This window comes from Bactrocera dorsalis, chromosome 4 (genome assembly GCF_023373825.1).
Source record: "Bactrocera dorsalis isolate Fly_Bdor chromosome 4, ASM2337382v1, whole genome shotgun sequence".
NCBI lineage: Eukaryota > Metazoa > Arthropoda > Insecta > Diptera > Tephritidae > Bactrocera > Bactrocera dorsalis.
In genome coordinates this window covers 52,123,737-52,147,126 of record NC_064306.1, presented here as the reverse complement: position 1 = coordinate 52,147,126, position 23,390 = coordinate 52,123,737, and the positions used below count along the sequence as shown (strand labels likewise).

The window sequence follows — 23,390 nt, the reverse complement described above, 5'->3', positions numbered from 1 at the left end:
GCCGAAAGTGCCAATTAAAGATATATGTAGGGTCTATATTAAGTCTAACCCTATTCTGTAATTAGGAGCTAATCGTTCAGGCAGGTACTCTCAGTGGTTAATCGGTAAGTATCATCTGAGTACTCAGCCTTATAGGAAAAGAAGGAAACGAAAAGGCAGTTCACCCGCTTGGGGCAGCCAGGAATACATTTCCCCTAAGGTGCCCTAGACAATTCAACTTTGGGGTTCTTTGAAGAAATGGACCGGACCCTGGAGAAGCACCTCAGTTCTTGGAACACTAGCAACACAGACCAAACAGCTTTTACTTTTAGGCAAAGTAGTAACATTATAGCGGTCAACACTGGGCACCAACCTTTAAGATTACATCTTCAGAAATTTGGCATAGTGGATTCTGCGCAATGCAGAACCTATGCGAAAGATGATGAGCCGCTGAAACATTACTTTTGTTCAGCCTTCAGTCGGCTGAAACGGAATATCTTTCATGTCTTCCAATGCACTAACTTAAGAGACATTGGGCAGCTAGATAGAAAAAATCAGGTTTTTATCAAATTCACTGACTCGCTGGATAAGATTTAAATCGTCCGCCTGCAGTGTGGCGCTCTTGAGGTACTTCTTTTCCGTTTCAACCAACCAACCAAACCGAAGATACTGGGAACTATTACAGCTTCTTAAGAATTTATTTACTACATTGAGTACGGAGATATTATTTGAAGAAGTCAAGGTACTTGATACGTAGCTCTCATAGGCTGAGTAATATAGAGGAATCATATATATATCTTTGAGAGAGTAAGTAGTGGCGAACTATAACTCTGTCTCAAAAAGTTCCCTTATTTCCTAGTGTTCAAAAATTCCTAATCTTCTTCTAATAATACAGTTCCACTTTTGTACCATTTTGGAAGCTCATCGGGTTTGTAGTTAATAGAAATTTTACTGTATCGATGTTTGAGAGTTGACATGGCATTCTCTAGCCAAAACCAGTCGACCCGTCCAAAACTCGTCCACCTTATGGTAGGATTTGTTAATAGAAAATGGATAGGATTAAGTGCTGTGTTTCTTCTGATTCTTTATCTTGCGGACAGCAATCTTACACGTAGCTAGTCCATAAATCGTCTCAACTTTGTGGATGTTGTCGGCCTTGCAAAGACTTCCATTATTCAGTGGGAAAACCATCCGTTTCGATATGCATGTATATTTCCCTCTTTCTCTTTCTTTGTACTCTCTATTGGCTTTATTCATCTTAGCTGTTAATAAACCATCAAAGAGCGAGATAGATAGACATTGCAAATTTAAAAAATTCTCACAAAGAAAAAAGTATTGGAAGGGAATTTTGGTTTAGGTAATGGGGAAAAGCAGCTGGGTTTTCTGTTATTATTAACGAGAAATTCCCTAGATAATTATCAGTAAATCCATATTAACTGCTGTCTGTGTTATAAATTGCATGGTTTTAAGATTAGAGTGATACGACAGCATTTTTTTTAGAGTATTTCAGGGCTATTGCTGGAAACAGATAGCAAGATTAGAACCTTTATGAGACGACTTACTACACTATTCATTATTGGATTGGAAATACCACCAAAATTAATTTATATATGTGCCTTATTGAGAGAAAATTGAGACCATTCAAATTCGAATATCGGAGATCAGTTAGATTTGAGAGTTTATGGCATACATATGTATTATGAAATATGGCGTGGAACCGGCAAGCTGTACAATGAACTCATCTCCACGCGTCTTATGAAATTTCGACATTTTATGATAGCGTATAAATTGCCGGCTTCTGCGTAATTGTTCACATTACAAGATTAGATTAAAAATCAGTTTGCCCAGAGTTCACCCACACGTCTTTCCTTTTCCCAACACAAAAATCTATTGACGATCAAAGGGAGGGGAAATTTCATAACGACTTGCGGTTATACCAAGCGTTGGAGTCATAAAAAAGTGTCACAAACTAGTGTGTAACAGATTTGTTAAATATAGACCGCAGAGGTTTCCAGCGGGTTTTATAAATTTGGCAACGTAATTAAATCTCATGATTTACTATGCCTTGATAATTGATAATTTATAATATTTTAATTAAGTATCTACCGATTTCTTAGACTATTTCGAGCATAAAAGCGTGTTGCAAAACCTAAACCAAGCATAGTTCGTGTTCCACCCACTGTTAGAACCCACCACTGTTAAGACGGTATGTCGAGAATATCCTTTCTACTCTGCCTAGGGCTGATCGCCTGGGCTAACGCGAAACCCCAAACTAGCGGACGTATTGTCGGTGGTGAGTATGCAACCGAAGGAGCATTCCCCTACCAAGTGTCGTTACGTTATGATGGTTCACATATTTGTGGCGGTTCGATCATCAGTCGCCGTTATGTGCTGTCAGCGGCGCATTGTGTCGGCGATGAGGATGCCGAAGGCAATTACTTTGTGTGAGTCTGTTACCGAACAACTTATTTGAGTACTGATATACTAATTGTATTTGTATTGGCATGTTTTACAGTTACGGCGCTGAACATTTCAGCATACGTGCCGGCTCCGCTAATCGTCTGCTTGGCGGCGTGGTCACAAAGGTCACCGAAATTGTTACGAATGAGAATTATGCCAACTTTTTGCATGATTTTGCTCTACTCACTTTGGAAACACCATTGATTTACTCAAATAACATACAAGCCATCCCTTTGGCAAGTGCTGAGGTGCCAACCGGTGACAACGTTATCATTTCCGGTTGGGGTTACACGTCGACCAATGGTTATGCATCGAACACGTTAAAATGGAACACTGCTCAAACTCTGTCGAGATTAGCGTGCTTAACTAGAATCGGTATGTCTAGTGATGCGCTGCTCTGTTTGGGACATTCGGAAGATAATGGCGCCTGTTTTGGTGATTCCGGTGGTCCGGCTGCATACCAAGGTGAACTGGTGGGTGTGGCTAGTTTTGTGGTAGGTGGTTGTGGTAGCAGCAATCCAGATGGTTACGCGAAGGTTTTCAAACATTTGGATTGGATTAAGGAGCACTCAGATTTGTGAGCTTTGAACTGGGTTCGGACACTATGTTTTAAGTAATTATGGTATTTTTGTTGCTGAATTAAAACGAGTTTTAAATTAAAATAAAGACAATGTGTTTTATGTAATGAAAGTTTAGCCTATTAGGTCGTTCACTCGATTATCTGTTCATACTTTATATGGAAGAATACATTCTGACTTTTGACTACCTCGTCAGACCACCAAGATGAAATTGATTTCGGTTATCTTGACAACTACCCTTATTCGGTCCATTAATTTGTTTCGTTCTTATGCTGATAGGAATAGGAACAAGACGAGAATTCTAACAAGCTTTGAGGCACCTATAAGAAGAAGCAAGTGGAGGAAAGCAATTTTGGATCTTAAAAAGAAAGAGAAAGGTGGAGTCTCTGCTCAGAATATCAAGATCGCTTACTAAGTCTTATCAAGCTCATTTTGTCATAAGATCTGAATTGGAATCTATAAAAAGATCTCTGTTAGTGAAGATCCTCCATATATAATATTTATCATTATCATTCCTCAGTAGATAAGAATGGACCAATGGTTCTATGATCAATATCCTCCAACAGATCGAATGGTGAAATAGGAGAGGATAAGTAATAGTAAAGTACGTTTGTAGAACTCCAAGAGGTAATCCAGCAAACAATGCTCAGAGATTACTAAAATTATGGAGGGAACACTTCACCAGCCTGCTGAATGGCAGTGAAAGCCTAACAACAGTAGATGGCCAACCCGATTCTCCAATTGATGACGATGAAGCAAACGTTTCATTGAAAGAAAAACAGGCGTGGACTGATGACCCATGAAACTACGGCTGTGTAGTTTGACTATGAGCAGAGAGAAAATAATTCGAGCTTCAGAACTAAACGGAGAAGGTAACATCTTCTATAAGAGTGTACAGATATTGATGTCATTTGCCTTAACAACACCCCCGTTAGTTCTGCCTTCTCCAAACTGAATAGGTAAGTGAAGCGTATGAGTCTGGTAGTGAACGAGAGTAAGACGGGATATATCATGTCATCAAACAAACAGCCGTCGGAATCGCGACTTAGTTCCCAAGTCCAAGAATAACTCTTGCCAACAGGTGCTACTTCGGACTGAGTAGACAATTGAGAAGTAAAGTCCTCTCTTGACGAACAAAAATCTAACTCTATAAGTCACTCTTTATTCCCGTCCTGCTATACGGTGCAGGGGCATGGACGATGACAACATCTGATGAGTCGAAGCTACGAGTTTTCGAGAGAAAAGTTCTGCGGAAAAGTTCTGTTGTAAACTCGGCTATAAATGCGTAAGCGGTGTCTATGCCAATAAAGAAGAAGAAGAAAAGTTCTTTTGGCGCTTTAAAGTATTATGCCTAACTGGATATTTGACTGTTTTAGGCGTATAAATTCTGTGGTGCCAGCATTATCGCCTTAACATATTAGCTTATAATAAATAACAGTTAGATTGCTTATCAATTACCTAATTCTGCTTGCGCTAAGCATTATAAAGTAATTTATTTAAGCACAAAGCTCTTTATAGATACTCAAGATATGCCAATAAGTCCACTATTACGTGCGTGACTATTTAGTTTTAGTTTGGACTTCCACGCGCAACGATTCAACATGGCAAAATTCGAACTCTTCGCTTTGATCTGCCTTCTAGGTGTTGCAATCAGCCAAGCTGGTCCAACCGGACGTGTCGTGGGTGGTGACGAAGCCTACGACGGACAATTCCCACATCAAATCTCTTTGCGTCGCAGCGGCTCTCACACCTGTGGTGGCTCGATACTTAGTCGGAATTTCGTGTTGACCGCGGCACATTGTGTTGGCACTACCGATGCACAGGGCAACTATTCCACGTAAGTATTCCGTTTTTGCAAAAAGTTAAACTGGTAACATCTATAAATATTTATAACATACAACAGTTATGATCCCTCTTTGTTTACGGTGCGTGCCGGTTCCACGGATCGTCTGCGTGGTGGCGTTTTGGTGAAGGTGCAATCGATCCTTACACATGAGAACTATGGCAATTTCTTGAACGATGTTTCGCTGCTGCGTCTCAGCCAACCTTTAATATACTCGCAAAACATCCAACCCGCCCGTTTGGCCACGAAGGAGGTACCCTCCGGTGAACCGGTTATCATTTCTGGCTGGGGTCGCGTAAAGCAAGCTGGTGATATTCCACAGAAGTTGAAGTGGAACACTTTGTCTGCCATTTCACGTAGTGAATGTAAGGCGGCCATAAACTGGGATAGCGATGCGCTTATTTGTTTGGCCCATGCTCCAAATAATGGCGCTTGCAATGGCGACTCAGGCGGTCCGGCTATGTACGAGGGTGAGGTCGTCGGTGTTGCTGGCTTCGTTTATGGTGGCTGTGGCACCGGCAATCCAGATGGTTACGCTAAGGTCTACTACCATGTGGATTGGATTAAACAACATGCTGAATTGTAGCTGCTATGATACTTTATAAAATATATTTACTTGTTTATGGTATTTTCGTAAAATGTTGGACCGTAATGAAAACTGGATCTTGACAATAAAATTTGGTTGGGTTGGGTTGGGTTGAAATGGTCACATTTTTGACAAGAAACTAGATACTTTAACACAGGAGGGCGAAATTCCAAAGGTGAACTTTTGTTCAGGTATAACAACGGTCGAAAATCTTAATTTCGTGGCTTAAAAATTTTTAAATTTCCATCGAATTCTGGAGGAAGAAAAAATTATGTTCGATATTTTCCTCGACCATACCAGATCATTGTTTTTTTTTTTCTGGATGAAATGAATCTTCGTCCAAATTGCAAATTTACATACCCACTGAGCAGAAATGGCCCTCATCGCTCAACAAAATCTGGCTCGAAAACGTGGGGCTCATTGGAACTTTTGAAGAGCTCATAGGGCGAAGCGATGTCACTTGGGAAGGAGGAGCGGATTCAGTTCTTGTACAAGCTGCATTTTGTAGGTTTTCAATTTAAGATCTCGACGTAAAATGCGCCAAGTCGCTCCATATGTCAGTCTGAGTTATTGCGAACGGCGTTGAATCGACTATCCACGGCCTTCATGTACACTCTCAGCTACGGCTGTTCTATTTTCTTTACTGCCTGCTGGACGTAGTTTAATCAGTCGAATATTATTCAAGAATGAATGCTGGGTTTCAAGATGGGTGATGGTGCTGCAAATAATACGTTCAGTAGGCCGATTATGAGACCGTAAGTTGACTGAAGCGCGCGAAACACATACTTTACAGAACGTGAATATTTGTAATAAAGTTGAATGCAATTCTATTGAAAAGAGGACCTCTACTTGAATCATCCGTTATATAAAAAGCCACAGGTATCGTATTGAGTCCACAGACCTTGCTGGAGAAACTCACCAGGCTCTCTTTTATCTGTACATTTCCTCTCTCGTATAGTCCCGTCCAATGGTACCGTCTATTATACGTGACGTCTTTGGCTTTCGACGCAATATTTACCACCTAAGTGCAAAATGGTTCCAAAAGGTCTACGGGACACCCTACAAAGATCATGCGCTTCATGATTTTATTAGAGGAAATTAATCCAATCACATTGAACCTCTCATTTAAATCATCTAGCTTTACTTTGTCAGACTAGTTATCATAAACGGTAGTACGTTAGCCCTGCATTCTATGCTGATAAACTACCTACGTTTATCATTGTTAAAAACCAACGCTATTGGTCAGATAAAGCCGGTTGAGCCGAAAGGTGTGATGCTCAGTTTGACCGATCGGGAGGTCTTCTCAGTATTGCTCATGTATCCAAGACTGTTCTTCAAACACTGAATGCGGTAAATATGGCAACTAATAGAATCCAAATATGAGTTACATCAATAATTTTTCTGTTTTATATGAAATAAGAGTCGTGTACCTCAAAGAACAATATTCATAATATGTATTTATCAATTTTGCAGAGATAAAAATAAAATTTCTGATGTGTAAAAATGGTCACCCGTATGATTATTCCCCTTAATACACTCATTTGCATGAGCATACAAAATAAAAGTATGTTCATTATTATAGTAGAACATATTTACATACCCTGTATGCCCGGCTGGAGTGTTGTCGTTTGCCTGGCCCCGAAGTAAATAGAGCGTAGGCGCAATTAAGACTTAACGGTTTATTTATGCATACATTTTGGAACACAAATACCTATTTTGGAGTGTTTTTCTGCCGTCTGCCGTTCAGGTAATTTGATACGCTACTTTCGGTGAGAGCGTTTTTATATACATACATATGTATTTTTCCAGTGATGTGGGTAAATTAAAATAATTTTGAAATAATTTCTCCAAAGTGGGGCAAAAAACAATACGCCCATGGCCTGGATGATTTAATATATTATATATGTATGTGTATGTGTATATCAACGAAGTATGTAAACACATTAAAAGGGAAAGTATTTTAAAGTGATCTTGAAACTTTTTCAATTCATAAATAAATGAATATGTCAGAAAATCTGCACCAGTTTGAGAAATCCCACTACACAACAAAACATAAAGCTTGAGGGCAGAAAACTTCAAAAATTTGCTCGTTTCAAAGAGGTGCCTGGGAGCGAGTGCGAATTTTCTGGACTTCGGTCTACTATTGAACGGCTGAGCTTCAAGTAAACTCAGTGAGCATTGGTTAATCAGTACCTTTCGTCGCAACTAATCTATTTTTCTCATCATAAGAAGCATTTGATTTGAAGAATTTCTAACCTCACTCATTTAGCAATTCAGAAGAGCATTCTGTTGTCGTAACTGACCACTGTAATTAACCCAAATCGATATCCCAAACAGGTATCGAGGGACTTGTTAGATTATTCTATACCAAACTTATGATGGATAAGCTCAATCAGTTGTAAACTTTGTTATACGTGACCGAAATCCATTGAATCTCTATATGTAGATTTTTGGCTTAACTTTTTCTAAGATTTAGATGCAGAACCTTCTTGAACAGTTGGGGATGAAGGTTGCGAGTAGTAAATAGGAAAAGAGATGGCGTCAAAGCTATGCGAATGGTTCGAAGGTGGATGACGAAGTTGTTGTGGAATACACATTTTATGTGAATTTTAAGGAATAAGAAAGCCTAGAATCTGGCCTCTAATGCATCAGCTAGCAGTTCCAGAGTTAACACCTACGTGGACAGCCAATCTGCAATCAAGGCAGTAACCTCGTTACGCCTATCGGCCAGAAATGGGCAGCAGTAGACAGTTTGCCTGGGGACAAGCGACTTCATTTCCACGAGGTATCTGGCCACAAAGGCATCGTTAGCAGTGAGATAGTGGAAGGGATTTTCAAGATTGGTGTACGGATGTCATTCGAAAACGTGATTGACTTTGGTAAACTGGCAATGTCCACACAACAATCTGAACAGGAGCATAGCAAGGAAGTTTGAAATGCAATAAAATCCTCCACCTTGATCCAAAAATATAAAAATCAGGTATGACACGGTAGATCCTTGTGGATATCTACAAAGTTCCTACTGACACTCGGCAGGCAGGACTGTATTAACATAATTGGCATACTCAAAGTCTGGCCTGCAGAATATTGTTGACAAATGGAAAATACTATAGGAAATGCCAAGAGCAAGGTACCAGTGAAAATGGAGCATCTCTTTTGCACTTGTCCCGCATTGGCAAGGCAACGCTTTAAGCGTTTTGGGCCCTACTTTATGGGACACTTGAAAAAGTATCGTTAGTGAGGCAACCGAGCCTAGAACTTGCCTATGTGTGGCTCATTAAGAGTCTAACCTGGCCTAATTTATACAAGATGTCATAAAATGAAAGCTTTTTAGTTGCCTTAGAAGCACAGCAGAAACATACGAGTAAACGAAGAAGGTTTACTGTTTCCATAATCTCTCGATAGGTTATTGAAATGCTTTCGGGATTTATGCCCAAAATGAAGAAGAAATATTTCTTACTCTTTCTCTCTCTTTTTAAGACATAAAAGAAGCTTCTACTATTTAGACAAGTCGAACCTTTTTTGTGTAATAGTTCGGAGGATGGCGGAGTGATTGTTAGAGAAGTATTATACATGAAAGTATCCGATAACGACATACATTAAAATCCGGATTTAAAATAGTAAAAGAGATTAAATAAATATTAACCTAGTCCAATTTACTTCCGCAGTAAAAATATATGATATAAATGTATTATTAATCGTTCATAATATATACGAGTACTACGAAGCACTCATGTTTATTGGTCATATTAGATGACATGAGATGGGCCGAAGTCAAGCACATAAGCTGCCATTCAGATACGAGCACTTCGGGACTGTAGTATGAATAGATCTTCAAGGAAAAAAGCTAAAGAAATAGTTTATTAAATTCAGATATCAAATAAACTTAGAATAATAAAAATAATGGTTGTATTTAAATTTATACTTTTCCGATCCGGAACTGAACCAATTTAATTCCCGAAATCCCGAAACTAAATCTGAATTTTTTTCGTTTGGAATTATTTCTTATGCGTTTAATTTTGAATTATATTGAACATTTTTGGGTTCCCGAACTGAATAAATTTTAGTCCCGAAATCCCGAAACTAAATGTTAATTTTTTTCGTTTAGAATTAATTTTTCATGCGTTTAATTTTGAATTATATTGAAAATTTTCGGGATCCCGAACTGAACAAATTTTAATCCCGAAACTAAATATTAATTTGTTTCGTTCGTAATTATTTTTATACGCGTTTAATTTATTATTATACATGTATATTGAAAATTTTTGGAATCCCGAACTGAATAAATTTTAATCCCGAAGCTAAGTGTTAGTTTTTTTTTTCGTCCCGAATTATTTTTTATGGGTTTAATTTAGTTTTTTGTTATTAAATGATATAAGCGTGATATCCCGAATTAATAAAATTTTATTCCCGAAATCCCGAACCAAAATTGAATACTAACTATTTGTATTATTCTTGTGCATCATTATTTTTGCATGCAATTCCATCCATTCAATAACACTTTCAGGAACACTAAATATCGTATTCATCTCACATATTACAAAAACAATAGAAACATAAATATTTACACTAATTGGTAAATATATATTTTCGTTTCATTGGAACAGCACTTAATTACAGCGCGCTTTAAATCAATCCCAACAACATATAGTATGTATGTACATATGTAAATTTCGCAAGTGATTTGGCAACAACTGCCTGCCTAATTGTCTGTCTTATTCTCGGGGCTATGCATTTCAGTTGCTCTGAGGCCACACCTAATTTCTGGCAATGAATAAGCAATAAATAACGCTTGCGTTTTGTTTGTGTTGAGAACTCTACTGCAGCTTGCTATATGAAAAAGATTTAAAGTTGGAGCAGTTAAAAATCGAAAAAAAACCAAATTCAAAGCTCCGACAGTAATCTTGTAAGTCGGGCTTAAATACGCCAAGTACACGTCAAATCAAAAAGAACTCATCAACTGCTTATTTGTTGTTTTCTTTTACTCGGCTTTTGTTTACTTTTATAAACACCGTTAGCAATGCTGTTAATACTGGTTTGCAATTTCGCAACAACATCAAGACAGTTGACAAATGAGTCCATTAACTTCTTAGCGTGAAGATCTTAAAGATAGCCGAAGCTAAAACCAGAATACAAGCTGTAAATATGTATGTTTGTCGGTTTGGTAGCTAGCGTGTAAACATTAGCTGTGGGTCACTGGGTTAAAATCTGCTCTGAATAAAAGGAAATGATACGACATTAATAAGAGCAGCCGGTAAAGTGGTTGAGTGACATTTGAGTGAAGAAGACTGAAGTTAAATATCATTTATGACAGCAGACTGACTGAATTGCAGTGACAGCTTGATTGTCATAGCAGTTGTATGACGATGAAGCATGTGTTTTTATGTTCAGAGAAGGACAGTTCGATAATGTATAGGCTGCTCGTATTTTTCACGACGCAACAAGCTTTCAAAGCAACACTACAACTGACAAATATAAGGTAAGAGCTTGACAGCTGTCAAAATTCAAGCAAAATTTGTTAATTTTTTTTTCTGAAAGAGACAACCTCTTAAAATTAGATAAATAGCGTTATCGATAAACCGTTAAGACAAGTAAAGTTTTGGGGATTCTATAACAATTTTATTGATTGTAAGTGAAGATCAGTTATTTAAGCCTTATAAGAAGTGATCAAGTCGGGAGTCATCGAAAAAATGTTCACAGTCCATTGAATTGAAGTGGTTGAGGTAGCTTGTAGACACACGATAAAACACCGTATTTGGACTTGGACTTGATAAGATTAGATTCGTGTGATCATTCCACCAGGACTACCGTTCATCAAATCCAAAATGAGAAGATTTAATGTTTTTATAACTCGGACGTAAAAAAAACTGCTTCCATTTATTAGAGTTTATCATCCTAGGATGTTTTGTTTTTTTCACTGATGGCCGTTTTTGACGTAGCGGGTCCCAAACCCAACCCACAACTTTGGAGAGGGATGTTTCGCCCTCTAACTTTAGCTTGCATTCAAACGGATGTTTGTTGTCTACACAGAGGATAGATACTTGGTCTAAGACCGGAAGTCGTGAGCTGCTTGAACCATATGTTAAATAATCGTTTCTGGCCACTCCCAAGTGAATGGTGATCGGAGAACTTCCGTCACTTGCGTGACACATGGCTCCAGTCACTCATCATCGACGTCGGCTATATAGTGCAGAGGCATGGATGAAGTCAAAATCTGATGAATCGGCACTCGAGAAAAAGGCAATGAATTGATGAAATCATACCAGCTCTGAAAGTATTCGACGCAGTGCCCGCCGGGAAAGCAGAGGAAGGGGAAAACCTCCACTCCGTTAGAAAGACTATGAGTAGAAGCACGTGGAATCCCCAATTGGCGCCAAAGAGCAAAAAGGAACAACGACTGGAGCGCTAGGAGTTTCTCGGTGCGAATGTGAGAAAATTTCAATACTAAATTTCTCACAAAGCTTACCAAGAAAGGAGAATACGGGAACGAACTAATTCTACTTCGAAAAACGTAACTCGGGTCAAGTTCTTTATGGTCGAATGAAGCGATTTTAACTTAAGTTAATTTTAAAAAGACTTCCCTTGATAGAAAAAGGTATAAATGTCTACATTAATTAATGCCATTTCCAACAGTCCTCGTATATGCCCGTATCTCGACAGCTACAATCGACCATTTAAGATAGACAAGCGATTGCCGCTGATAAACATTTACCGCTTGGAGCAAACTCGTTTGCCGCATGTTACTCGCTTTGCTGGTTTTTCTTTCGTGAAATTACTTTCCATGGAAATAAAAGAAATGTGCAACACGCACACACTTAAACACCGACAAAAGTTTGCCGGCGAAGGTGAGCTATGCGCAAGCGCAATGCAACTCGAGTTTGATTGATTAGAGGCTGCTGTCGCGATCTTGGGAGTTATACACAAGTGAAAATGTGTGAAATTTTTCAAAAAATTACAATGTGCGCAGCTGTAACGGTATGCGTTGTAATATGTCAACAATGAAATGCAATGAATAATTTTGATTGCTGGAAAAATTTAATTAAATGCATACAGACAACAAATTGAGGTAGAGATGGCAATAAGATAAGACAGTTATATAGTTTTGGCAGCTTCTGTAGTTGCGATAAGTGACCTTTTGGGCTGATTAAGTGCTCAGGTTTTCGACAGCGTGCTCTACGTGCAAAACGCAGCTAACGAGATTCCATTAATTCAAGTATCTTTGGTGATACAAAATCTACTCTAAAATGGCAAGGGAGTCATGTAAAACAAGTAAGGAAGGGATAACTTCGGGTGTCACCGAACATTTTATACTCTCGCATGATAAAGTGATAATCGAGATTTCATTATCCGTCATTTACATATTTTTTTATTTTGCTGTAAAATTAATTAGAATTAAATTCTGAGAGATTTACCGATAAACCGGTTAGGTTGGGCACTGAGTTCTTCGTGTTCGATATCAGGGACCTTGAAAAGTTATAGTCCGATCACAACAATTTTTCTACAAGGGATACCTCAGCGTACATACCGTATTTGAGTAAAGTTTTATTCCGCTATGATCATTGGTTTCTAATGTATATATTATACAGAGAAGGCATCAGATGGAATTCAAAATAGCGTTATATTAGAAGAAGGCGTGGTTGAGAACCGATTTCGCCCTTATTTAGTATATGTCATCAGGGTGTTAAAAAAATATGATATACCGAATTTCATTGAAATCGGTCGAGTAGTTCCTGAGTTATGGTTTTTGGTCCATAAGTGGGCGACGCCACGCTCATTTAAAATTTTGTGTTTCTGACGTTTTTTGTTAGTCGGTTAACGCACTTTTAGTGATTTTCAACATAACCTTTGTATGGGAGGTGGGCGTGGATTTTATCCGATTTCTTCCATATTTGAACTGTATATGGAAATGCCTGAAGGAAACGACTCTATAGAGTTTGGTTGACATAGCTCTAGTAGTTTCCGAGATATGTACAAAAAACTTAGTAGGGGGCGGGGCCACGCCCACTTTTCCAAAGAAATTACTTCCAAATATGCTCCTCCCTAATGCGATCCTTTGTGCCAAATTTCACTTTAATATCTTTATTTATGGCTTAGTTATGACACTTTATAGGTTTCCGGTTTCCGCCATTTTGTGGGCGTGGCAGTGGGCCGATTTTGCCCATCTTCGAACTTAACCTTCTTATGGAGCCAAGAAATACGTGTACCAAGCTTCATCATGATATCTCAATTTTTACTCAAGTTACATCTTGCACGGACGGACAGACGGACGGACAGACAGACATCCGGATTTCAACTTTACTCGTCACCCTGATCACTTTGGTATATATAACCCTATATCTGACTCTTTTAGTTTTAGGACTTACAAACAACCGTTATGTGAACAAAACTATAATACTCTCTTTAGCAACTTTGTTGCGAGAGTATAATGAGCTAATGGAGTTACAATAAAAAAAATCATCTTTTTTGAGCCAACACTTACAAAAATTCAATAAAATTTGAAGAAGCATACGCGAATGGTAAGACAATTGTTTTCTAAGATCAGATATTTATATAGAAATTCTTTCATTTCATTATGATGTCCAAATATGCGAATATTCTTTGGGAGTCATTTCACAGGTGATCAAAACGTATAAAATCAGCCGAATACATTCAAAAGCAAGGAAATCAGAAATCATATGAATTGAAGGTAAGAGACGTTGAAAGAAAATTTTGCAGAAATTTTGCATTGAGCGGTGATGAAAAGTGGAAAGGAGTACTACGCGAAAGTACTTCAGTCACCCCGGGTATTCGCTCGTCCAGGGTTATTTTTTTAGAGCGCGGCCGAAGGCCGCCAACGCAAAAAGGAGTACTACGCGAAAGTACTTCAGTCACCCCGGGTATTCGTCAACAACTCATCAAATTGAATGCAGCAGAACTCCCGGAATTTGCTACTGGACACAAGTCAATCAGTTTCCACCATGCTCGGCCTTATGTTCCAAGACTGGTTAAAAAAGGCTGTTAAGTTTGCCTCATCCGCCTTACAGCCCAGAGCTTGCCCTTTCTCATTACCATTTGTGCTGGACGTTGGAAAAAGCCCCACTGAAATACGGTTCACATCAGAACAGAGAATCAAAAATTGGCTGTTGTACTTGGAGTTCACAACTTCCCAGTAAAATGGGAAAATAGTATTGCATTCGATAGGCAATAATTTGAATAACATTAACGGCTGCTTCAAAAAGAGGTTTTTTTCAATAGCCTTTTTTCGACGGATTATGCGTGAGTCGTGTCAAGCAGTCTTGTTGTTCTTGTTCCGTATTGTTTGCCATAAATATAAATCCTTCAAATTTATCACGAAAATTCACGTTCTGTAATATAATCGGCTTACTGAGCATACTAATCGCAACATCATCACTCATCTTGAGACGAAGAATTCATAATAGCATAATATTCGACCGAATGGACTAAGTCCAGCACGTAGTGAAGAAAATATAACAGCCACAGCTGAGAGTGTACATGAAGACCGTGCAGAGTCTATTCAGCGGCGTTCGCAATAACTCGGACTGACATATGGAACGACTTGGCGCATTTTACGTCGAGATACTGAATTTAAAGTGAACCAAATATAGCTTGTACAAGAACTGATGCCGCTTGACTTTCACAAGCGATATCGCTTCGCTCTATGGGAGCTTGAAAAGTCTCCGACGTTTTCGAGCCAAATTTTGTTCAGCGATGAGGCCCATTTCTGGCTCAATGAATATGTAAACAAAGAAAATTATTCCATTTGGGACGAAAAGAAAACTGAACAGATTCCAGAGCTGCCATTTCATCCAGAAACACAACGCTTTGGTGTGGTTTATGAACCGGTGGAATCATCAGTCCATATTTCTTCAAAAATGATGCCGGTGAGAACGTAACCGTCAATGGCGACTGTTATAGCGCCATGATAACCGACTATTTGATGCCTGAATTTGAAGTTCGTGATCTCTTCGACTTTTGGTTTCAATGGGATGGCGCCACTTCCCACACATCGCATAAATCAATGGATTTATTGAGAGAACACTTCGGTGAGCACATAATTTCACGTTTTGGGTCGGTCGATAGGCTACCAGGATCGTGTGATATCACACCGTTGGACTTTTTCCTGTGGAAATATATAAAGTTTTGATTCTATGGGGACAATTCCGCTTCGATTATGGTCTTAGAGCAAAATATTAAGAGTGTCATTAGCCAGTTATCAGTCGAAATGGTCGAACGAAGCTGACAGTTTAGGCTTGGTGAAACAGTTCGAAAATTTCATACAAAATATGGTGGGAATCGATTTTTAACTTCGTAAACTGGGAAGGGATTATTAAAGTGGGTTAATAGGTTACGAACGCCAACGAGAATTTCACTTGGACATCTCAGAATGTAGTCACGTTACGATAGCTAATACTTCTAATAACTTGTTAGCCTATCACAAAATTATTGAGTAGGCTAGTATCAATAATATCAATTATGATAAAACAAATTTGGGTTAAAATAACACCAGTCTGAACACCAACTTATTCAAAAAAACTTTGATAATAAAAACATCTATAAAATAAAGCAAATTTGACTTCTCTAATTCGATACTCCATCGATATGATTTTTTTCATGCTCCGAATTACAAAGAAACAATAGCACTAAGTAAGTTCATAGAAAACCACTGATTGCTGATTTCTGACAACAAAAGATCTGGCATAAAATCATCAGTCACTGAAAGTCGGCCTAAAGTTTGAAGCTCCCTACTTCAAACGACTACTACGAGAAGCTCGGCCAAGCATTTTGTGAGGATATAGGGAACAATTATATACATATACATATATTGAATGAGAAAGCTGCAAAGCGGTAGAACTTTCTTGATTATAAGAGTGTAAGAGCGTCACGAGTGCCAAAGGTGAGAGTGCAAACTCATTTTTATGACACATGCGCAGAACAAACATAATCAATTTGCAAATTATTTTTGCATGTAAACAATGAATTATGACTTTTTTTCACAACACACACATTTTAAATACACAATTTTAGCTTGCTTGAGGTAGTTAGTTGCAGTCAAAAAGAATTGAACAAAAAATGATTGACACTATGTTTTTACTGAAAGTTACTTTTAGTTCACTTTTAACGCGGTCGTAAACTTTTGCGTTTATAATTACAACGACAACACAGTAGCAGCCTCACACGCTCTTCTCAGCGCAAACAAATCGACAAATGTATGTATATGACTAGAAAGACGCACACATACGTACATATATATATGAGTGAGCGCCTTTAACCTTCACCTTGACTGCCTGCAACTGTCAGCCAACTGGTCCAAAGCCAACCAGCGAGCGAGCGTTTCAGCTCCTGCATATCCTTGCCATTGACATTGGCCGTGAATGCTGCATTTGTGCATCTGTACTTTATTACACTTTGCACTTAAATCTGCTGGCTACAAGCACCTACACTCCTATGTATATATGTATGTATACTAAAATACTTGAGTAGTTTCAGAAGCCAGTTGTTTAGTATTTTTTTAAATTTATATTATACGACATAAATATTTGTTTACTTGAACTTACCCTGCTGTTGACTGATTTAAGCGCAGCTGTTAATTTAATAGACAATTTAAACGTTGTTAATGCTGCTTATATTTCGCAAAATTATGACTTCACTGAAAAAGAAAGAAGAGAGAAAGAAATATTATAAATATATTGTTTTTAAACGTAAGTCTATACTGCTTATCAGCAAATGTTAATTCATTAGAAAAGGCAATTTCATTAGGTTATCGTGTTGAACTTTTCAAATTAATCATCCCGTGACGCTTTATTAGAACAAAACATATTTCTGTCACACGGTCTTTTCAGTTGAAGCCCATTTATGGCTTAACCTAAGCTAACCTAGGTTCATGGTACGCCACCTTAGATTTCATGTCTGAACACTGACACATTGCGAGCAAAGTTTGCCGACTCGTTAATTTCGAGAAATGTCCCAGTCAAATGGCCACCAAGATCATGCCATTTAACGCTTCTAGATCATTTGCTCGGGGTGTGTGTTAAAACAAAGGTTTACGCCAATCAACCAGCAACAGTCAAAGCGCTCTACAGCCGTAATGCAGCACCGGGCCATCGAAAATGGACGTAAATGGGTGGAGATCGGCCATTTGCTCGACCTTTATGTTCAAATCATAAATAGCATAAAATTATTTAGATAGAAAAGATAACTCATTTGGACCAAATTTGAATGCTTTTTTTTTAATATCACGTCGTTCTTGTTGGTGGACCCTTTACTTTCCATTTAAAATATTAGAAAATAACTATAACGTATAATTATAATAAAGTAGTGAAAATACATTTTTCTACAAAAAGGGATGCTAAAAAATACGACTTATGTTCCTCAAACATTTTATATCTAAGTGGTTTAACAAATATTCTTAAATATTTTGAAAACTTAACTATTTTTAATTAAAAAAAAAATTTAAAAAAGTATATCGTCACCTGAAATGCAAAATAACGTAACAACATTTTCGGAAATTTGCAGTGGCATGAATGAAACACGAAATAAAATGGAACATAAGTGAAACAAAGTTTTAATATTGGTTAAAACTGGTTTATATCTGACCGCAGAACCTGAAAATGTTGATCATGTATAATATTATGTATGTAATTTAAAGTAATGAAGCATAATCAATAAGACACTCAATTTCGAATTTTTTGATGATACGTTATTTTGCATTTCAGGTGACGATATATAGCAGGTGAGGTCCCTTTATAATGGAAAAGGTATAGAAATGTTAGATTTTTTTGAAGACAACTTCACTAAAGTCTGATAAATATTTTATTTTTATTTAGTTTTTTAATTATTTTGTTACAATTTTCTTAGTATTTTTATTACTATTTAATTTAAGTTTTAAAAGAAAGCTAACTATATATATGAAGTAAATATAATATTATATTAAAAAAATATTTTCTATAAATATTGAAACATAAAAAATATTCTAACAAAAAAATAAATCATTATACAACTGGTCTTTAAATTTAATTTTATTTTATTATAAAAAAAAATTTTAATTTGTTTACACAAAATTGATATAATTTAACTGATATAGTGTTCATATAGAATCTTAATTTTTTTATTTGCATTTCTTAATATTATAGAAAATCACAAATTGTTAAATGAAATTCATGCACAAAACCTTTTTAATTTTTTTAAATCAACAGTTTTACATTTTTTAATTAATTTGACTTAAAAAGGAAAATATAAATTTTTTTACCTAATTAATTTTGAAAAGCAATAATTAAGCTATTTTTAAAATTAACAATAATTTTTTAAAATGAATATTTAATTAACAGTTAATAGTCAGTTTTTAATTAAAAATTAATATTTCAATTTTATAATTTAATTTAACTTTAAATTGAAAATATTAAATTTTTCGTCGAATAAATAAATGAAATTTATACACAATATCGAATTAGTTTTAAATTTATTTTTTTAATCAATAGTCAATTATATTCGTTTCATTAATTTGGTTTAAAATTGAAAACATTTAATTTTTTCATCAAATACATTTTTTTTGCCGAATTAATCTTTAAAATTAAAATTAAATAAATTCTTCACCAAATTATTTTTTAAAATTAATAATTTTTATATATTTTTTAAATTTATAGGTTTTAAGAAATTTAATTAATTTTACTTAAAACATGAAATTTTTTTTAACCGAATTAATAGTTTTGAAATTTAGTTTTAAGTAATAGTTTTATGCTTTTTAATTTTCTTTTTAATAATTTGTCTTAAAATTGAAAAAAATTAATTCTTCATCGAATTAATTTTAAAAATTAATAATATTTTTATGAAATTTTTTTATAATTTTATTTTTTTAATTAAATAATTAGACTTTAGAAAGAAAATTTTAAATGTTTTTATCAAATTAATTTTAAATATTAATAATTTTTATTTATTATCTTTAATTGATATTTTTAAGGTTTTCCAATAAAATTTTGTTTTACCAATTATTTTTCTAAATGATTTAATAGTTTTTAATTTTAAAATTTAATTTTTATATTAATTATATTAATTGTTTAATAAATTAGATTTTAAAAAGGAAATTTTTTATTTTTGCAACGAACTAATTTTAAAAACTAATGATATTTTTTATAAATTATTTTTTTCATTTTTTAAATAATTAGGCCTTAAAAAGAATATTTTAGATTTTTTCACCAAATTAATTTTAAAAATTAATAATGTTTATTTTACTTTTTTAAGTTTTTTAATTAATTTGAGTTAAAAAATTATTATTTTTTAAATACAAAATTGTAGTCAAAAGTATTGTAGTTAGAAATTAATTAATTTTTCATTATGTATTGGAAAAAATGAATATTTATCTATTAAAATATTAAATATTTATTAAGTAGTTCACTGTTAAGTATAATAACATACATTTGTAAAATATATCCAATGTGAAATTATTTAATATTATCATCATTTATACCCGCACATACACATATTTTTGAGCCCAAAGCCTTTTTAAGCCAAACGCTGACCTACAAAATTTCTCTGACCGCACTAAATTATACTGCTAGTATCTACGGTACAATTGAAGAAGACACAAAGTGCTGAATTTGGACATGTGTTTATATAAATACCTACAAAAGTAAACAAAAAAGAAATAAAAAAGAAAGAGACACAAATTTTAGTACATTTCTATTGTCAAAGTTTCAGGGCTCCACTTTTAGTGGGGTTAGGCGCACTTAAGCGATTTTATAGCGCTTCAGCTTCAGCTGTAAATACATACAAACAAGTATGTATATAAATATATATAAAAAACACATTTTTAATTTAGTTTTACGGAGATTTTCTCATTTGTGACTTGTGACTTTGACTTTGACAGCTGATTGCCTCGAAAGCTTGGCGTCAAACCATTGTAAATAATATACATATATGTATGTATGTAAAACTTATGTATGCATATGTGCATATATATGCGTATTTATATGCCTATGCACTAAACATACATTTGCCGACCAAAAAAAAGATAGAAGAAAACACTTTAACTTTACACTCTGCTAGGGTTAAACAACTCTGTGTCGACTCTTTCACATTTTTCTACAGCCCAACAAACACATGCCTTTATATACATATATACGCTTTCCATTAACACTTTTTGCAAACAATGCCTCAAAATCATAAATACCTTTTCCAACAATTCGCGCAACTGCTCTCAACAAACACACACGCACACTAACACATATGCGTGCCGCAAACACTTTAAAGTCAAAATTAATTTTGTTATTGGAATTCACTGTCACACAGATCAAGATTCAATCAGAATTGCCTTCTTTAATTTATTTAAATATTTAAATTTATTGCATTTCTCTTTTCGTTGACTTTCTTTTGTTGGAGCATGAAATACTAAACACTCACAGTGTTGTTGTTGCTGTTTTATTATCACCGAGTCGCCTGCGTCCAGCAGAAATACACGCACGCACGCACACGCACACAAACTTTATGATGTTCGCCGTTGAGTAAGCGCCGTGTCTTAAAACCGTAGCGACCGTTTGGTTGTAACGTTGCAGCTTAACTGAAAGCTGAAAGCGGTTTTCACTATGCTTTGACTGCGCACAGCACTGAACTTGACTCGAACTCGAGCGGTGGTGGTGTGTTGGGCGCGTTGGAGCCCGTCGCAGCTCTAGACACTAGAAGCCGTATGTTGGCTTGTGCGTGTATGTGTGTGTGTATGGTGAATGTTGGCGCTTGCTGCCTTTGGGGAAAATTATGTTGTTCACAATTGTCTGCTTTTCAATGGTCGCCGTTGGTTGTGGCTGCTGGTGTTACTTGTCACCACATAAAAACAAAGCTAACAGCGGTACAGTGGGGTTAAAGTGGTCAACAATTTTTTTGCAAAATTCAGCTTTCTCAAAATATGTATCACACTTCCACTGATTACTAAGTTAGCTTTCCTGCTAAAAATAAATAGGCCCCTATTTACCTTCTCTAAAGTTATAACCTGTTCTTTAGTCGAAAAAAATCTGTGCTTGAAAATGGCGCACCCTAGTAGAGATAAGAAAGCAACCATTTTTTTTACAATTTTATGATATTTTATATAATTTTAATATAATAATATTAATACGTTTTTAGTTTTCTAAAAATAAATTTTAAAAGTGTGGCAACCTTTTCACAAAATATTTGCAATAGTAACAAGAATTTTTTTGTTTTATGTTTAGTTGTTCATTTATTTTACCATTCAATTATTTTTTTAAATTTTTGTTAAATGTTACTTTTTAAAAGGGTGGCAACCTTTCCCTCAATTATTCGCAAGAGTAACAAAAAAATGCTTAATAATTATGTCTTATTATAATAAATCAGCTACTATTAATTTAATTTTTATTAAAATATTTCAATAGGTGGCAACCCTACGAATTATATTTTTAATAGTAACCCTTTTGAAACCGCTCTAGTTCTAAACCCATACTGTAATAACTCTTTTATAAATGTTTTTGCATAAAATGTTTTCAAAAGTGGTAACCCTTTTCTGTAGTATGTTTAGGTATAAACTTTCAAAAATGTCTTCATTTGTAACTCATATTTTGAAAACAAAATTTTAACAACTAACAATTTTTTTAAGTACATATGTTGTTTTAAACCATTCCAATACTGTCCCGAAAACTCTGAAAAAATTCTGTAGTAGGGAATTCTTTTATTATAATTATTTATATTATTATTATTTATTTAATAATGAGCATTTCGAAACCATTTTGGTTTAGTTATGACATTGTAAAATTTATTTTTCAATTTTATTGATTTAAAATTTCGTATAACAAGAATTTTCAGAACTGCTATCTTCAAGAAGTACATGCGACAGAAAAAGTATTCGGTACTGAAATGCGAATATTAATGTTAATAAATGTTTATACTATGAAACTGTTAAATGAATTATAAAATTAATTAAAAAACTATAAATTTGTATCCCTCAATGACCAAATTAGAACACTGTGCACTGTTTGAAAACGTACTCGAACAGAGATAAGCTAGCAACAGTAGCATCAAATCTGTAATTAAGCTGTCACTGTTAACATTAACATAGATGCGATAGCATCTATTAGTAACAGAGTATTTCCATAACAGGTTTTTTACTATCGCTGACTGTTAAATGTTATTAAATATATAAATATACATTTTCCCACATTAGTGTCCATTTGATGCAGTTTTCAGGAAAAAAAGTAGTAAATCACTCAATTTAATAGAGCTAATGGATTTGATAACTGCTGTCCACACGAGTTTGTTTTTAGTAATTTATGCAGTAATGTTTTTCCTTACCGTCGCTGCATACATTTTGTTTTTGGAATTGCCATTTACAGTGGCAAGTCTCAAGTTTATTGTCCTGTAATTGCAATGCCATCGAAATTTTCCTGTTTTAGACCGTTAGTTTGAAATTGCAACGTGCCATTAAAGCCACACAGTAAATTATTACTTCCAATTTTAAATGCAAGACATATAGTATGTGGATATATATATAAATAGAAGCGTTAGTGAGGTAAGTCTTTCGCAATCTTCTGCCGAAACCTAAAGTTCTCTCAGCAAGAGAATGAAGTACCGTCAAAGTTGATAAATTTCCTGTGAAGAGTATAATATTATATAACATACAAAGAGAGCTGTCGTCATAGATTGAGGAATCAAGGGACTCCACAAGAGTATACTCCGGTCTTGAAATCTTCGCCGCATCTTTTCTTAGAATTTTTGAGCATTACCCCTGTCGACAAGCTTCATACTCACTAATTTCGACCTCTCTCTCTTTTGACTTCCCTCTTTAGAAGGTCATATACCTCTCGCTATTTCCATGATCGACATTTTTACCTCCAACTGTTTTGAAAATACAATCCAGCATTCATATTCGTATGTGGATCGATTAGCCAACTATTTCATATATTTCACTGCAGTCAGTTCCTTCAAGTTTGCGCTTTACAAATGTGAAATA

General features: G+C 35.4%; 3 protein-coding genes across 6 annotated transcripts in view; 2 read left to right on the top strand and 1 right to left on the bottom strand.

Annotated features, from left to right (window-relative positions):
- Positions 1-21,052, bottom strand: part of LOC105227459 (carboxypeptidase D) — a 51,294-nt gene extending 30,242 nt beyond the window's left edge. The window contains exons 1-2 of one of the 4 annotated variants that reach the window (XM_049455613.1): positions 20,610-21,052; positions 17,002-17,093 (exon numbers count right to left, since the gene is read on the bottom strand). The gene's annotated coding sequence lies outside the window, so the exon portion shown is untranslated. The remainder of the gene's footprint in view (positions 1-17,001; positions 17,094-20,609) is intronic. The other 3 variants (XM_049455610.1, XM_049455611.1, XM_049455612.1) reach the window with 3 other exon arrangements.
- LOC105227452 (serine protease SP24D) lies at positions 2,134-3,110 on the top strand. Its single transcript, XM_011206800.4, has 2 exons — positions 2,134-2,423; positions 2,495-3,110. The coding sequence occupies exons 1-2, from the start codon at positions 2,188-2,190 to the stop codon at positions 3,018-3,020; spliced, it is 762 nt and encodes a 253-aa protein (XP_011205102.2). The 5' UTR covers positions 2,134-2,187; the 3' UTR covers positions 3,021-3,110.
- LOC105227451 (serine protease SP24D) lies at positions 4,570-5,488 on the top strand. Its single transcript, XM_011206799.4, has 2 exons — positions 4,570-4,854; positions 4,921-5,488. The coding sequence occupies exons 1-2, from the start codon at positions 4,619-4,621 to the stop codon at positions 5,444-5,446; spliced, it is 762 nt and encodes a 253-aa protein (XP_011205101.2). The 5' UTR covers positions 4,570-4,618; the 3' UTR covers positions 5,447-5,488.
- Positions 21,053-23,390: the final 2,338 nt, after the last annotated feature.

Bases quoted from the DNA above. Each gene is read 5' to 3' on its own strand.
- LOC105227451 (XM_011206799.4), top strand. From the start codon at position 4,619: ATGGCAAAATTCGAACTCTTCGCTTTGATCTGCCTTCTAGGTGTTGCA. The intron at 4,855-4,920 runs GTAAGTATTCCG...AACATACAACAG, and splicing joins GCACAGGGCAACTATTCCAC to TTATGATCCCTCTTTGTTTA.
- LOC105227452 (XM_011206800.4), top strand. From the start codon at position 2,188: ATGTCGAGAATATCCTTTCTACTCTGCCTAGGGCTGATCGCCTGGGCT. The intron at 2,424-2,494 runs GTGAGTCTGTTA...CATGTTTTACAG, and splicing joins GCCGAAGGCAATTACTTTGT to TTACGGCGCTGAACATTTCA.